At 39.9% G+C, this 17,336-nt stretch overlaps 1 protein-coding gene across 1 annotated transcript in view; it reads left to right on the top strand.

Moving 5' to 3' along the window:
* Positions 1-16,755, top strand: part of LOC142015383 (cytosolic phospholipase A2 zeta-like) — a 39,704-nt gene extending 22,949 nt beyond the window's left edge. Inside the window, exons 11-20 of the mRNA XM_074998863.1 lie at positions 1,154-1,289; positions 1,953-2,089; positions 4,893-5,115; positions 5,733-5,847; positions 8,880-9,017; positions 12,344-12,451; positions 13,119-13,313; positions 13,715-13,881; positions 15,192-15,378; positions 16,535-16,755. Coding sequence (XP_074854964.1) covers positions 1,154-1,289; positions 1,953-2,089; positions 4,893-5,115; positions 5,733-5,847; positions 8,880-9,017; positions 12,344-12,451; positions 13,119-13,313; positions 13,715-13,881; positions 15,192-15,378; positions 16,535-16,755 — 1,627 coding nt within the window. The remainder of the gene's footprint in view (positions 1-1,153; positions 1,290-1,952; positions 2,090-4,892; positions 5,116-5,732; positions 5,848-8,879; positions 9,018-12,343; positions 12,452-13,118; positions 13,314-13,714; positions 13,882-15,191; positions 15,379-16,534) is intronic.
* The last annotated feature ends 581 nt before the right edge of the window (positions 16,756-17,336 follow it).

Below are 17,336 nucleotides of genomic sequence, written 5' to 3'. Positions count from 1 at the left end.
GAGCCTATGGTGAGGAAGTACTCCACTTCAATTAAAATTACAGGGACTCCTGTAGCCCCTTAGAGGCTAATGGGTTTATTAAGCTTACGCCTTAAATTAGGCCATAAGCATTCATGGATAAAATCCACTTCATGAGGTAAACTCTCATAGGGAAAGATCTGAGCGCTTTCATTAACTGCTCCTGAAGCACATTCATCTTATTAGATTTTCATGGGTTTGAATATAAAAATAAAATCTTGTTGGATTTAATTCTCCTACTAACCAAATGCTATTTTAATTTTCACTGTGATATTATTTTTATTGCTCTGGTATCAGGTAAGGGCCTGAAAGCCACACATTTTTTTAAAAATTACTAGAGATTAGGCCTTAGAAATGGGCACCTAAATGCGAAACACAGAGTAGAAGTTTTGTATTGCTATTAAAGTGCCCAAAGTGGGTTGGGAACTGCCCAGACCAAGGGAGACTCAGCCCGACACATGGAGCTTCATAATCTAAAATAAAATAAAAAAAAAAAATTAAGAAAAGGTTTAGTGCACAGATGCAAAACAGGTAAGGTAAAGAGTTGATATATTGATGTTTTGTTAGTTCCATGATTTTTTAAAATAATATTCTATACCTAATTACCTCTTTACATAGCCATTGTTAGTTTCTGATCCAACCCTCATCTACAAACCCATAGTAAGGTGTTTTCTTTTGTTAAAATGACTTGAATCCTTTTTTACTCTATCATCTTATCCCTGACATCCCTCTTCTGTGTACTTCTCAGTGAACCCAGCCTTTCAAACTGTATCCTCCTCCCACTTGCCTTTGAGAATCTTCCCTCTGCTGAAGGTATCCCAACCCCTTTCCAGTTTATCTGCTTCTTTAAACCAATTATAACTTTAACTGTATTGGTATGGAACTGTTAAGTCTTGGTGTTTGGACTGTGCAGGATTGAATTTACTAGAAACTAAAATTGAGGATAAATAAAGTTCACTTTTTACTAAAAAATTCCATACTTAAACTGGATAATGGGCACCAGGTTTTTGTGTTTGATAGAGTGATGTGACCGTAAACCTAGAAAGCTTGCTTACAACAAATTACCACACACCTTTTTTCAATGTAAATGGATTGAAAACTCCTCCTTTCTTTTAACACCTGTTTGTGTAACGAGCACTTGGGATCTTGACGTGCGCCTTAGTTTTGACCTCTGTGAAGAAGAGAGAAAATTTGTGGACAAGAGGAAGAAAATGGTTTCTCAGGCACTGATGAAGACACTTAAGTTAAAAGAAGCCCCTGGGAAAGATGAGGTATAAAGCACAACGTTTAGAGATGGCTGCAGGGCTATTATGATTACTAATCATTTAAATATGTAGGGTTCTTTCTGCGGTTTGAGGTTCCAGATCTACTGTGGATTCTCTGATCTTGAGCTACTGCATCATGTGTCCTTAGGATAGTTCTGAGATGTTAAAACAAAGTAAAACTTTGGACTCAGCAAAGCTCATGTTGTAACCTGTCCCCAAGTTTGAGGGCATTACAACTGTAGGGAAGGGCAGAAGGAATGTTCGTGTTTACAGTACTTGGTCCAATAGTCATGATCTCTGTTTGCAATCTTAGATAATAGTGTCACAAAAACAATTTTTTTCTTATAACTGTGTGGATTTCCTGGACTATTGCAAGGCATTGTGATTAGATAACTAGCATTTGGGGAACATAATATACATCACAGCTCTTTTCAGCTAGAGGGTGACTGTAGATAATTCTATGATGTTTATAGTACATGATATATGTCATTAAAATTTCAGTCATGCTAAACTTTATGCTTGAATTTAATTAACAAATTAACAGGCATATAACTGTTCTTGTGTTTTTGGGGTTTTACCTTAGATAAGCAAAGAATAACTCTATATAAAATTAAACAGCAGATCAAAAATTAACTTTGTTTCATTCCCTGGTTTCTCATCTGTTTGCAGGTCCCCGTAGTAGCAGTTTTGGGATCTGGTGGTGGTATTAGAGCACTAACATCATTGTATGGCAGCTTGTCAGGGCTTCAGCAGCTCAGCCTTCTGGACAGCACAATGTATCTGTGTGGACTTTCAGGTTCTACTTGGTACGTAAGATGCAGAGATGGTCCCTGAAACATCTAGCGGGATAGTTATGTGTAACTCTAAGGAAGAATCTTGATTTCATGCACATAGGCTACGCCTACACTAGCCCAAATCTTAGAAATGGCCATGCAAATGGCTATTTTGAAGATTACTAATGAGGTGCTGAAATACAACGGAGGGGAATAAGGGGATTTCAAAATGTGCGGGGTCCTTTCGAAAAGGACCCCCGTGTAGCTGCGCCGAGCCACGGGTGTTCGAAAGTGGTGCTTTTGAAGCGCAGCGGCTGAAAGAAAACATGGCAAAAGACTGCCTTGGCTTAACCAGGAGATCTTGCATGATCTCAAAATAAAAAAAGGAATCATATAAGAAATGGAAACTAGGACAAATTACAAAGGACGAATATAGGCAAACAACACGAGCATGCAGGAGCAAGATTAGAAAGGCTAAGGCACAAAATGAGCTCAAACTAGCTACAAGCATAAAGGGAAATAAGAAGGCTTTTTACAAATACATTGGTAACGAGGAAGACCAAGGAGAGGGTAGGGCCACTGGTCAGTGAGGAGAGAGAAACACTAACAGGGAATTTGGAAATGGCAGAGATGTTTAATGATTTCTTTGTTTCGGTCTTCACTGAGAAATCTGAAAGAATGCCTGACATAGAGAATGCTAGTGAAAAAGGGGTAGGTTTAGAAGTTGAAATAAGAAAAGAACAAATTAAAATTTACTTAGAAAAATTAGATGTCTGCAAATCACTAGGGCCTGATGAAATGCATCCTAGAATCCTCAAGGAGCTGATAGAAGAGGTATCTGAGACCTTAGCAATCATTTTTGGAAAATCGTGGGAGACGGGAGAGATTCCAGAAGACTGGAAAAGGGCAAATATAGTACCCATTTATAAAAAGGGGAACAAGAATAACCCAGGAAACTACAGGCCAGTCAGCTTAACTTCTGTGCCAGGAAAGATAATGGAGTAGGTAATTAAAGAAATAATCTGTAAGCATTTGGAAGGTGGTAAGGTGATAGGGAACAGCCAGCATGGTTTTGTTAAAAACAGATCATGTCAAACCAATCTAATAGCTTTCTTTGATAGAATAACGAGCCTTGTGGATAAAGGAGAAGCGGTGGATGTGGTATACCTAGACTTCAGTAAGGCATTTGACACAGTCTCACATAATATACTTATCAATAAACTACGCAAATACAACTTAGATGGGGGCTACTATAAGGTGGGTGAACAATTGGCTGGATAACCGTACCCAGAGAGTAGTTATTAATGGTTTCCAATCCTGCTGGAAAAGTATAACTAGTGGGGTTCCACAGGGGTCTGTTTTAGGACCGGTTCTGTTCAATATCTTCATTAACGATTTAGATATTGACATAGAAAGTACACTTTTTAAGTTTGCAGATGATACCAAGCTGGGAGGGGTTGCAACTTCTTTGGAAGATAAGGTCATAATTCAAAAGGATCTGGATAAGCTGGAGAAATGGGCTGAGGCAAACAGGATGAAGTTTAATAAGGACAAATGCAAAGTGCTCCACTTAGGAAGGAACAATCAGTCTCACGCATACAGAATGGGAAAGGACTGCCTAGGAATGAGTACAGCAGAAAGGGATCTAGGGGTTATAGTGGACCACAAGCTAAACATGAGTCAACAGTGTGATGCTGTTGCCAAAAAAAGCAAACATGATTCTGGGATGCATTAACAGGTGTGTTGTGAACAAGACATGAGAAGTCATTCTCCCGCTCTACTCTGCGCTGTGTAGGCCTCAGCTGGAGTATTGTCCAGTTCAGGGCACTGCAGTTCAGGAAGGATGTGGAGAAATTGGAGAAGGTCCAGAGGAGAGCAACGAGAATGATCAAAGGTCTAGAGAACATGACCTATGAAGAGAGGCTGAAAGAATTGGGCTTGTTTAGTTTGGAAAAGAGGAGATTGAGGGGGGACATGACAGCAGTCTTCAGGTATCTAAAAGGGTGTCATAAGGCAGAGGGAGAGAACTTGTTCTTTTCTTGCCTCTGAGGCTAGAACAAGAGGCAATGGACTTAAATTGCAGCAGGGGAGGTTCAGGTTGGACATTAGGAAAAAGTTCCTAACTGTCAGGGTGATCAAACACTGGAACGAATTGCCAAGGGAGGTGGTAGAATCTCCATCACTGGAGATATTTAAGAAGAGGTTAGATAGATGGCTTTCAGGGATGGTCTAGAAAGTGCTTGATCCTGCCATGAGGGGGCTGGACTCGATGGCCTCTCGAGGTCCCTTCCAGTCCTACTCTTCTATGATTCTATGATTAGTCATCTGCATGGCCATTTCAAAGTTTGGACCAAGTGTGGCCACAGCCTGAATGTTTAAAAAGAGACTTTTCATCACAATTCTTAATATCTACAACAGTGGGTCTAGTGCAAGCTATTTAAATGCATTACAGAAAAAAACACTGTAGGGGAGATTTTCAAAAGCACCAAGGGGTGGTAGATGCCTGGCTCCTATTGAGGTTTTGTGAGTTCAAGGCTTAACTGCTATTTGTGCTGTCAGAATTCACCCTCTTTATGGAAAATTTATAGGACAATAATTTAATGTAAATGAATGTGAAACGTTCATCTAAAACTCTAGCTTATAGAGTTGTGTAGGGAAGTTTGCAAAACCAGATTCTCTGCTGGGGAGAGGAGGAAGACAGTTATGCTGGCTTTTTTGGAGCCCCATTTTCCAGGTTGTCAGAGTTCTGCAGTTCTCAGTTTACTCATAACAACACTTAGCTGGAAGGTGATGTTTAATATCATGCACTGATAATCTTGATGTAAATATTTTTCAGGTGTATGTCTAGACTATATAAAGACACAGACTGGTCTTCTAAGGATCTCCAAGGTGCAATCAGTGATGCTCGGGATAAAGTGTCTGGCAGCAAAGAAGGGGCATTTTCTTCAAACCAACTGAAATATTACTTCCATGAACTGGGTTCAATTAAAAATGAAGGGCGGAAAGTCTCTTTTACAGACTTGTGGGGCCTTATTGTAGAGTATTTTCTATTCCAGAAGGTAAAGAATTTTAGACTCTGAAGTATATTTCTCTTTGCCTTCGGATTAAGAACTTAACATATATCCATTTTGTGTCTCTGAAAAATGGTTTCCCGTTGAGTATGTTTAGATTGTTTAGAATTCTTCTGGGGGTCAGGGGAGTCTTGGAGCAAACATGGGAGGTTTGGGGGATAATGATATGTAAAGTATTTGGAGCTCTATAGATGAAAGTGCTAGGTAAGAGCTTGCTATGTATTTGAGATGACTTTGCAAGCCTGTAATTTGACCACCATGTGGAATGCAAAGTGTCAGAAAGTATGGTGACATATGTCTAACAATATGGTTTTTCAAAAACAATTTAAATTACAAATTGAAATCTGATTAAAATACCAGCTAACCTCATGAAGAACGCCTGTAAAATTTAAATTGTCTAGGCCATATAAATATTGTTGCAAACTACAGTGAGCCCTACACTGTGGAGAAAGGCATACAGAGTCTGTGATATGGTAATAGCTGAGGATTGGAAGAGAACGAGCTCCACGATACCGGGGAGAGAGAGAGAGAGAGAGTGAGCGTGTTAGATGGCTGCAGCAGAGCACCAAAAATCTTCAGCTTTTTTTCTTTCCCTTTTGTAACAGGAAGATCTGTCCAAGCTATCTGACCAACAGAAAGCAGTGAGCAGGGCACAGAACCCCTATCCCATCTATGCAGGACTTGGTGTGAAGCACAATTTTGGAAGTTACGAATTTGCAGGTATAAATATCCCAGATTTTGTTGTCTGTTTGAAAATCTGCAAATAATCCCCTTTGCAGCTTCACCTATCACCATACACTGAAGCTTGGATGATGAGCATGAGAGTTTCTACTGTTGACCTTCCTCAGTGAGGAGGGCCGGGTAAGTCTACTATAGATAAGCTATGCAATTGCTGTGGCTGGAATTGAGTATCTACAATTGACTTTACGGTCTAGTGTAGACCTGGCCTCAGTATAAGATAATGTGTCGATAAGGAAAGACAAAGTGCAAGAAAACAATAGGCTGATATTGGTCAGAAAAATGGGTAGTAGCCTCAGTGCAGCAGCAACCTAACAAGCTGTCGAGTTGTTTGAAGGCATTACAGCAATGTGGCACTTAAAGGAGGGATTTGCAATAAAGTAGCTTTGTGGATATTCCTGGATATTTATGGAGTGCTCCTCCCAATGAAGTGGGGCAGCATGGGGAGAAAGTACCAAGTTGCCCCTTAAAAATGCAACAAGTAGGCTATGAAGGCTGGTATTGGCTGATTGGTCTTGATGCTGCATGAGTGATGACAAATAGCAGGGAGATATGCTAGGAATGGCCTCGAATGTGGAGATGAATCACTTATGAGAACAGCCCTGGGAGATGCAAAGAGAGGAGTGATATGCTCTTTGCAGCAGCATTCTGAACTGACATGAGTTGGCATAATGGGACTTGTAAAGGCCAGAGAAAGGATGATGGTAGTTAGGAAATGCTTTGTTGTAGAGAAGTTATTCAGAAAGAATTGGCAAGAGTTCAAACAGTCGATATGTGGGAACCTAGAGAGAGCAATATTTCTGCCACTAGTAATACCCAGTGCACTGTTCTGAGTTACCTTGAAGGAGTACTCTTGTAAATTTCATTGTTTTACTAGGGAAATAATATGGCCCAGTGGCTCTCTTGACTGGGAAGCCTGGGCTCTAGTCCCATCTCTGCCACTAGGTTATTGGGTGACTTAGTGCAGGTCCTTCATGCTTCTGTTTCCCCAGCTATAAAACAGGCATAACAAGATCTACAGATGAAAGGTGAGAAAGAAGAGCCAGGTATATTTGTTAATGTTAATAATGAGTAAAGTGAAGGATTTTAGTGATGAAATGGCAATGAGGTTTTGGTATCTGGCTCATATAGCTGTCAAAATAGGTAGGATATGGAAATATAAATATGTACTTATGGTTTGATCTCTGCCATATGGTCATCTTCAATACAATTTTAGGCTGATGCCATTGTTAGTTGTGGCATGGCTTCATAACACTGAACTATTGCTTTTAAATAGCTGTGTGTTGTTTCACATCTTAGTGACACCAAAAAGAAATATTTAAAAATTGCTGCTTGGGAAAAATGAATCTAAAAATTGGGGCATTGCTGAGGAGTTTCACCTAATGTTTCATCTTTGAACAGTGTGACAGAGTGGGAGCAAGCTCGCGGTGGCTCATCACATTGTAAGGGTTCTGTCTTGGGCCAAATGCGGAGATAATGAATTAGGACTGGGGGTTAACTGGTGAACAAGGGGGTTCAGCTTGCTAGCAGTGAACTGTTAAATGGGGGTGGGGGGCAGAAGAGAGAGGCTGGAAGGATGGGACAGAAAAGCTGAAGAGGTAAGGGAGGTGAGACCGCTCCCTACCCTGCTGCCTTTTCCTGTGTCAGGCAGTGCTTTGAAGCTGTCTCATATGATGATGGAATATGCAGCTTCATACGACATTGTCAATAAAGTGTACTGAGGTGTGTTTGTGAGGGCTGCTTCCAAAGAGAAATCGAGGGTGAGGGAGCCCATTCGGTGACAAGCATATAGAGCAGAGATTAGCAACCAAAATAGCAAGAAGAGCCCTTTTTTTTTCTGAATTTGTTAAGAAGCTCAGTAATTCAAGAGCAGCAATGCATGTGACCATGAGATGGTCCTTAATAAATAATGCCAAACCATACATTTTTGTAACCCCAATTTTAAGAACAGAGTGCGCACAATTATACGTAAAACGATACTTGTTTACTGGAGGATGTTCACAAACTTCTTACATATTCTATTTCCTCACACTTTACATGTGTGTTAGTGCCACTATCTTCCAGATTTTCATTCCTGAACCTATTTTAATTATAATAGTTTTATTTCACATTTAATTATAGTTTTCTTTCTTAAAATGCATGTTGCCCTTCACAGCAGGGATACTGCAAGCTTCCTTTTCAAAGTGAAGACTTTATTAGCAACATAATCAAAGCACACAGTATTGTTTCGCAAAATGAACTGCACATATTGAAGGGGGAGTTATCCAGTGCTTCAAGATCACATATCATTTGATATTTAGATATGAGTTGTTCCCTGTTGGGCTTATAGACATTCACTGTTGATCAAAAATAATCAGAAAGGATTTTTTGGTTTGCAATTATACCTTTTGGAGCCACAAAGAAGTCCTTAAAGAGATGCACGCAGCTCCAGAGCCACAGGTTGCAGACCCTTGATCTAGACACTCATGTTGCTCTCATTGCTCTAATTGTGATATGAGACATCCTGAAGTGTGGTGTAACTAAGGAGTTCTCGTCTGAGAAGGTCGCCACTCCCCATTCTAAGTGTTAAATCCTGTTTCTCTTCCTCTCCATACCCAAATGTGTGCTAACCCTGAATAAGTGAGCTTGATGCACAGGCTATTTAGAGGACTAGCTGAAGAATTAACCCACACAGGCCATAGAACAACTGTGGAGGTGCTCTTTGGTGGCTGCTGCAGCCCTGATACAGCAATAGGTCCTCTGTGTTTGTGCCCCTACTCTGCAAGGGGCAATGGCTGATTGATACTTAGTCCCCAAACTTCAGTGCACAGGGAGCTCCTACAGAACCTTTCTGGAAGAACCAGCCATCTCTTCCCACAAGACCATCACACCAGGTATGAGACTCCTTGGGGAAGGAATTGCAGGTGGGTGATGCTTGAAAAGGCAGAGAGTTTTCTTTAGCCCTTGTATAAGAATAGGAAAATTCACTTAAGAGTATTCTGGAGGTAAGTGTTGATTTGCTGTCTTACCCTCAGAGTGGTGTGAGTTCACTCCCTATGAGGTTGGTTTCTGTAAGTATGGAGCTTTCGTCCGAACAGAAGATTTTGACAGTGAGTTCTTCATGGGACATCTAGTCCGGAAACATCCAGAGCCCAGGATATGCTATCTGATGGGTATGTTCTAATTCTGCTGGTTTAGAAGGGGAAATGGAAAAGAACTAGTTCTGTTCTGGAATTTCAGGGATCAAAGGCCCTGTAAATGTTATTCCATCTTTTTCTGGAGAATTTGAAAGCTAAGAGATGCCAAACCTTTTTAAAAAGACTACAAAATCCTATCTGAATGATACCAGGTAGAGTGTTTTCCTGAGATTGCAATCAGACAACATAAAATAAAAGCCCTGAGAGGTGGACGCTGCCTCTAAAGACAATGAAACCGAATATTTACCATTTCAGTATCAACGTTAATTGTTTCACTGCTGATTATTTTGGCTATGTCCACACTAGAAGCATCTGTCTACAGAAGCTACTGTTGGAGGAGATGTTCCAACAAAAGTTCTGTCGACAGATCATGGCTAAGCATAAAAGCAGATCGATCTTTTGACCCACTCTATTGATGAAAGGGCCCTCTGGAGCATCTACATGGCTTTTTTGCCGACAGTCTTTATTGACAAAACACATTTCGTGTCTGGGTGCTCCAAGTTTTTTGACTAAAGCCCCAGTTTTGTCTACAAAACTGCCTAGTGTACACGTAGCCTTTAACTGCAGCATCCAGCTAACTGGCTTTCCATTGCTTCTGAGGGTAGTGCTGGTTATCAGAGGCAGAAGCTAGTAGGAATGGGTGACTGCAAAGGACACCATCTCTATCTATTTGAAAAAAGTGCACTACTCCAGCTGTGTTGTGAACCTTCTTTTTCTGGGCAGTCAGTGTCTGAGGCTGCCTCTCAGCGGAGATCCCTGTTTAGGAGAGTGTCTTTGCTTGGATGCACAGAAATTGGCTAACCTTGCCTTCCCTCTGAACTTGAAGCTGGGATCAAAGAAAGGCTGCTGCTTATGATACCTGGGCATGACTACTTTTTTGGGGCTTGCATAGTGTTAAGTGTGGAATCATGTTTCCGGGAACCTAACAATTCAAAATTCTGTCCTTCAATTCAGAAACCATTCTTCCTCTGGAAGTAAATTGCAGTAGACTGATGCTCAGAGTAAAGCCAAAGGTTAGGGGGAAAGCATCTCTTTCTTCAAGGCCCAAATGAAGCTTTTCTGAAGAATGTGTCCCACAGCTGTAGACTGTTTGAAGTACACTATTCTTCTTAATACAGTCCAGGCAAGGATCGCCCTTAAAATCTATTTTGATGGCTATACTGTCTTTCTAACCTTACTTTAAGATAGGCATGTATTATACTAAATGTTGCAGTGCTAGAATATTCACAATGTCAGTGCTGACATTCCATGTGTTCTGAAGTAAATAAACAAATATAAGCACAATACTGCCTGTTAGCATGGAAGTGCATTCAAGCTGTGATATCTAAACTAAATTGAAGCTGATGGTTTGCCTGAGATTGCTGCTTGTGGTGGTGATTTTGTCTCAGAGTTTTAGGTCAGGTTCTTTAGCATGCTTTAGCTGGATGTGTGCTAGTTACAGAGGGTCATTCTGAGATCAGCTGACTCACAGGCACTTTACTCAGGCGCTTTTGTGACTTGGAAATACCCTTCTAGAAAGCGCACATGAGTATTCGGAATCTGGAACAGTTGCTGTCACTCTCCACGTGGATTGTTTTGCCCAAGTGACCTTATCCTTTTTCTTGAGTTGGCCAGTGTAACTGGGAATTGCTTCATCAAGCATCAGAACCTGCTCCTGCCTCATTCCTTCTCCCCTATTTCACCTTGGTTAGTTAAACACAGCTAGTGCTCTTGAAGATACTCATCCCTTTTCAGGGTCTGACTTATTAATGGAAAATGATATTTTAACTCAAAAGTAGATTCTCTCAGCCTTTTTCTCAACACTGAACAGTCCTTTATGCTTCCATGGGTCCCTAGTACTCCTGCTCCTATCTTCAGGTTGCTGTAGCTAGGTCTGTCCCTCTGGCTCACAGGTAGTGTCCTCCCCACTGCACTCAGAGTGTTCTCCCCACTGCACTTAGACTCAGGCCTAATTCATGGACAATAATTGAATGGATGGGCTATCTTATCCATCTCTTCCTTTTGGGGTCCTTAAAAGAAAAGACTTTGATAGGTGGAGGAATTGAGCATGAGCAGTTGCTAACTGAGAGGAGAGGAAGGAGGGGTGAGTTCACTATCATGGCTGCCACTCCAACTGTCTTGAGGGGCCCCAGGATCCCCAATGGCACTATTCGGCCTTCTTGTCCTGATCCAGAGAGAGATTATATCTGACCTGGACGAGACAGGGACCCCAATGAAATTGACACCTCTACTGGCTGTGGCTGAATCCCAAATACTCGTTGAAATAGGGGAGTTTCTCCTCACCCACATCTGTTGTCTTTTTCTTTCTCCTTCTTTTTCCTACCCATTTTTTCCCTAAAGCCAGTCCAGCTTGGCTGGCCAAGACTACATTTTGCAATGCTCTAGTGAGCCTTTGACAAAAATTGCAGTTGTGACCTAAACAATGATGCAGTTGCAAATGGATGCAGTATCAGAGAGAATTTGCATTTTGCATCTCTACAATGCTTTTCTCTTTGTTTTTGTAGGTGTTTGTCTTGGTTTGCCTTTAGCAAACAGGCTTGAATTTCAGCAACAGCTGCAATAACAGGTCCAGCATATCTGTTAAGATCATCTTTTTCCCAAAAGGTTTTACCATCTTAAGTATCATTTAAAAGACCGTCTAAGAATTCGCCTTAAAAAAAAAATCTCTCTAAAGCTAAAGGAAAAGGGCATGAGTGTTATGGTTAAAATAAAAGCCTTAGTCAATACTGTTTCTTTACCTTCTTTTCTATATCTTTATACAGCCTTTTAACCTCTTATTAATGATATATATTCCATGGTGCAAAGCAGGCTGTAGTCTTTGTCTTTACCAAACTCCAAACCTTGTTTAAAACTCTTTTTATTGTTGATTCCTTCCAGGGTCATGTTAACACCTCTATCTCTTTGGGCCAATATATTCCATCAAAATAAACACTGCATCTCCCAGACCTCTCTTCTGAGAGTACCCTAGCCTACATCCATCTGTAGAAACTACATCTTTAGGTGTTTTTTAGTTTCCCTGTCTCTGAAAGAGAAGGCTTCCCCATACAGAATGCCGTAGCCTTGGGCTACCAGTAGTTGTGCCTGGTCACCTAACTTGGGCTCACCAGTTAAAGCCCAAATCCATCATTTGGGAAAGACATACTTGGGCACAGGGCTCAAGTTTTCTAACAGGCCCAGCTCACTCAGTGGCAGGCAGTGACCCAATTGTAGAATCTTTAGTGACTGCACTGAACTTGAAAAGCGTACTAGGGTGTTAAATCCTGTTTCACTGCTAACTTCATTATCTCTTCCTCTGCCTATAGGAATGTGGGGCAGTGCCTTTGCTGGAAGTCTGGATGATATCTATCTGCAGATGGTTGGTTCAGAACTGGGCTTTCTAGAATCTCTAAAAGATGTAATCAAAGTCATAGGTAAGGGCATACGGTACCTTGTAAAATAGTTTTAGTTAAAAACTGGGTTTTCTAGAGATCTCTTTTTAGGCCACACAAACATAAATTCAAACTTTAAGAAGTCATGTGGAATTTCCAAGGGCAGACAAGGCTGAGTTGGATAATTTACACAGTCGCTCTGAAGCTGTAGTGAATGTTCCATATTTAGAGTATAATGTATATTATATATGTATGAGAATGGATGACAGGGAATGGATCACTTGATGATAACCTGTTCTGTTCATTCCCTCTGGAACATTTGGCATTGGTGATTGTCGGAAGATGGGATATTGAGTTAGATGGGCCTTTGATCTGACCCAGTATGACCATTTTGATGTTCTTATGACTGTTGTCCCCATTAGAGAGCATATCTTTGATGGCATATAGTGACAGTTTTCATTGGTATCATTTTGGAATGATTACATAACTAATGGGTGAGATTTGAAAGACTGCCTGAAATGATGAAACTTCAACGTAGATTCATCTAATTTGGACCTCGGCCTAGTGCAGTTTTATGGTGTCCACATATGTAGGAAAAAAACAGCTTTATGATGAAATATTGAACTTTTCTTTATGGAAGGATTATTATCTTGAAATGCTCGACTGGAATGAGCATGTTTTTACATACATATCATGACTTGTGTTATAGATGATGGCCAACAATTCCGTTCTCAAGACAAAGCTCAATTGAAGACTCGTCAGATTATACCAGAGGGACCTGTGCTACACATTTTCCATGATTTCTTCAAGTCCCGTATCACCTCTTGGGGAACCTTCAACTTCATGAAAGGCTTGTACCTTCATAAGGATTATGTCAAGAACTGGAATTTCCTGGCCTGGAAAGGTAAATTTTTTGAAAGAAATGAGACTGGGATATTCTGTTAATATTTTAAAACCATTGATAACTTTGGCATTTGTGACCAGATTCTTTGCCAGTGTAGATTTGAACAGCTTGACTGAAGTTAGTGGAGTGCTGCCAATTTCCAACAGTAGCAGAGTTCAATACAACTGGGAAACTTGTTGGTGATGAAATATCGTCATCAGCTAGTGATACAGATCTGTTTTTTCTGCTTTTTCCTGAATATCTGGGGTGCAGGCCTGGTTCTGATATGGGAGGATAGAACATGTATTAGAAGCCTCTCCTTAAGCTTTCAGTTGCTGCTTCATTTCCCAGTGTCCAAATGTTCCCCCATCTTTTTCATAACTAATATGGTTTGTGGGGTTGGTGTCATGTTTGTCTGTTAGGTACACATCTGGATGCCTTTCCAAACCAGCTGACGCCCATGGAAGACAGCCTGTCCTTGGTAGATGGTGGTTTTTGTATCAACTCTCCCTTTCCCCTGGTGCTGCAGCCAGAGAGAGATGTAGATGTCATCCTATCTTTTGACTACTCTTGGGGTTCTCCATTTGAGGTGAGATACAACTGAGCAACATCAGATGGGGCAAAAGCATGGAAATATAATATTTGCATAACGTGGATCAGTCGAAGATGTTTGAATAGTCCTACTTGACTGCTTTTTGTTTTGATTATGTTTGAATAGTGTGTCATATCGAAGGACATACTGTAATAAATCTAAACTACTCAAGACTTCGTTTGTTAACATCATACAATTCACTGTGAACTTCAGGTCACAACATGAAGTTCATATGTGGAACTTCACAGAATGTCAGTCTTTCTGCTCAAGGAACATAGGTGCCTATTGTTTTATCTAAATGTTAATCTCCTTTAGCTGTGTAAGACTTGTGGCACACAATTGTGCATTCTTATTCCACAGAGTAGAAGGCATTGCTAGGTGGGGAGAGGAAGATGGTGGTGATTTGTTTGTGCTAAGAATACACTATTTAGACTGCATACATAGATGTGTTCTCAAAATATCATGTGCATCTAGTCAAAATCAATGTATATTTTTGAAAGGATTAAATTTTCATTTGTGTGTTTTGAGAGAAATAATTTATTTCCAAGCATTCTTGTTTCTACTGATTTTAATATTTTTGCTCCATAAAGTCTAGTTATTGTTCAAAATAAATCTACAGAAACTGAGAGCCATAATATTCAGCAATAAAGTGCTAATATTACATAAACTTTGTTGTTCCCTAATATCTCCTTATTATGTTGTCAGAAAAAAGTGTTAGCAACATAGTGTATTACTTATCTAAAAAGCCTGCCCATAGGTTATAGTGTTAACTTTTCTTGTTTGTAATTTTTGAATTTTAATTATGGAAGCATTTTACTTGTTTTTAGTGAAGTGAGAAATCTGAGTCCAATTCTTCCAAGGTTAACTACAGGTTTGTCTATTTAAAATGATAGTGGCTGATTAATTTTTGAAATATATTAGCAAAGATTTTTTCTACAAAACATATTAAATATTGTAATACTTAGGATGTCTACTCATTCATATCACTTTTCTAGTATTGACTGATTTTTCACAATGCCCCATGAGGTAAGTTTTTTATCCCCATTTTACAGAAGAGGAAACTGAGGCAGAGAGATTAAATGACTTGCTTCGGGTGACAAAGGAAGTCAGTGGAAAAGTTCCCAAACTTGTGATTTAGAGCAAGCTGCCTCTGATTAATAAAAATATTTGCAACATAACAGACATTACTGAATGTTGAATAGTTGGAAGCTGTGCCAGAAATATAATTAGAAGGAAAATTGGCTCTAGTTTTTGTTTTCACTAAGTAAAACAGGACCTAACTTTTGGCGCTTGTTTTGCGACTGCAGGTTTTACGGTTGACTCAGAAATACTGTGACGAACGGCACATTCCCTTTCCACAAATCATCTTGAGTGAAGAAGATGTGAAGAAACCAAAAGAGTGTTATATGTTTATGGATGATAAGAACCCAAAGGTTCCCATAGTGCTTCACTTCCCATTGGTGAATGACACGTTCCAGAAATACAAGGCACCAGGTAGGGGAGATTGCATCAAATTCCTGTGATTAAAGTATTTAGGTGTGATTAGCTAGACAGAATGCAGGACTGACTGAACTTTCCTAACCATAAAATGTATGCAGTTGTAGCTGTGTTCATCTCAGGATAGCAGAGAAACAAGGTGGGTGAGTTAATATTTTTTTTATTAAACCAACTTGGCTGATGTGAATAATAAAATATAAAAAAATGTTATGAAAAAGAGACACCATCTTGCTCATCTCATCTCTCTCAGCACAAAATATCAATTTTCCCTTCCTTAGTTGCTGTAAGCTTTTGGGCTCTGTTACTTTCTTACAGAAAGAGCAACAGAAGTGTTTCCTTTTGGTGAAGGGAGTAATGGTGTTCTCCCATAAGCTATTGGTATGGGGGACTCTAAACAGACAATCACTTACACCTTTATGAACCGGCCTCTTTCTTTCCAACAAGTACTGCCACATATAACGGCGTGATGTAGATGTAAACTAATATTTCTGGTGTTTGTCCTTTCTCTGCTGACCTGATGGTCACTGTATTGGCATTATAAAGAGGTCTGAAATGCAGTCATTTAGCTTTGCCTCAAGCCTTATAATTTAAGAACTCCCAACTGTTTTTCATCCTGAGAACATGAAACATCTTTTTTTTTTCATAGCACCCCATTGCTCATTTTAAAATCAAGTTTAGTTACAATAGAAGGTGTGAGGACCTTCTTCTGAATCACCACGACCAGCTAACGTGTTGAAGCTCAAATGGCCCTATCTACATTAGAGTGTTAAAAACATACCTTTTCCCCAAATATGGGCAGTCACATCCAGGACAAATTAACTTTGTTACAGTTGAAGTCAGTCTATTATTTTTCCCCTCATAATTGTAGCTTAATCCTCTAGTGTGCCATGCTGTTATCTGTTCCAATAAAACACATTTTGTGTCTTTAATTTTTGTTTTTGGAGGTTGTGGTAAGTATGCAGCAGTGATGATAATTTGGCTCAAACTTAAAAAATTAATACATTTTGATCTGAATATGTGGAAATCTCTTATGTTTTCTGACCTGGAGAGTGACCAAAAGTTAACATCTGCTTAGTTGGTCTGTGACCTTCATTGGTGATTGAATAAAAGGGTTCTAGTATGACTTTCAAGATTTATTTTTCTTTGCTTGTAGGAGTAGAACGTAAGTCAGAAGATGAAAAATCATTTGGTGACTTTGTCATTCAGCGAAAAGACTCTCCTTACCGCACACTGAACTTCACATATGAGCCCTATGACTTTGACAGGCTGGTGGAAGTGACCCGTTACAATGTTCTGAACAACAAGACCATTTTCCTAAAAGCCTTAAATTTGGCTCTGAGCAGGAGGAAGCTGAAGAAGGGCAATGAGCTATGAGAGTCTCCTTGGCATAGGACATGGGTGGCCTGCAATGCACCAAAGGCATATGGTTTAAGAAAGAATGCAGAAAGCTGAAGTAGAGGCAAGCTCTCTTCATGTGAATGGGAGAAGCACAGTTATATTCCCTACATGGCACTTGGAAAACTCACACCTTTTATGGTGAAAATCTCTCTCCCCGACTCTGTTGTACTTGGCTCCATTGTGTAAAGCCCAAAGAGATGACAGGTGTTGTCTTTCATTACCAAGTGCCCTGTATGATGTTAGTGTTTACTTCAGAGAGGACAAGCTACTAAATGTGAACAAGTAAAGTGTTATGTGAGGGGCCGCCTGCTATATTGTGAGGTAGAATTGTTGCACTGGTGAGAGAATTTTTAAGCAAAAGAAAGTAATCTGCAGGGCATATCTAAGCAAAACAGTTTTTTGGGGAATAACCACTGTTTGTGTGTATGGTGTTACTTTGAACTGAATGTACTGCTGGTTTATTTGAACTGTCATGACAGAAGTTTGATGCCTTGTTTAAAGCAGACCATAGTGGAGGTGTAACTTTTCCAGAACATTGTGATTCTTTATTTCTATAA

This window comes from Carettochelys insculpta, chromosome 6 (assembly GCF_033958435.1).
Source record: "Carettochelys insculpta isolate YL-2023 chromosome 6, ASM3395843v1, whole genome shotgun sequence".
NCBI classification, from domain to species: Eukaryota; Metazoa; Chordata; order Testudines; family Carettochelyidae; genus Carettochelys; species Carettochelys insculpta.
This window is presented reverse-complemented; position numbering and strand designations above follow the sequence as displayed.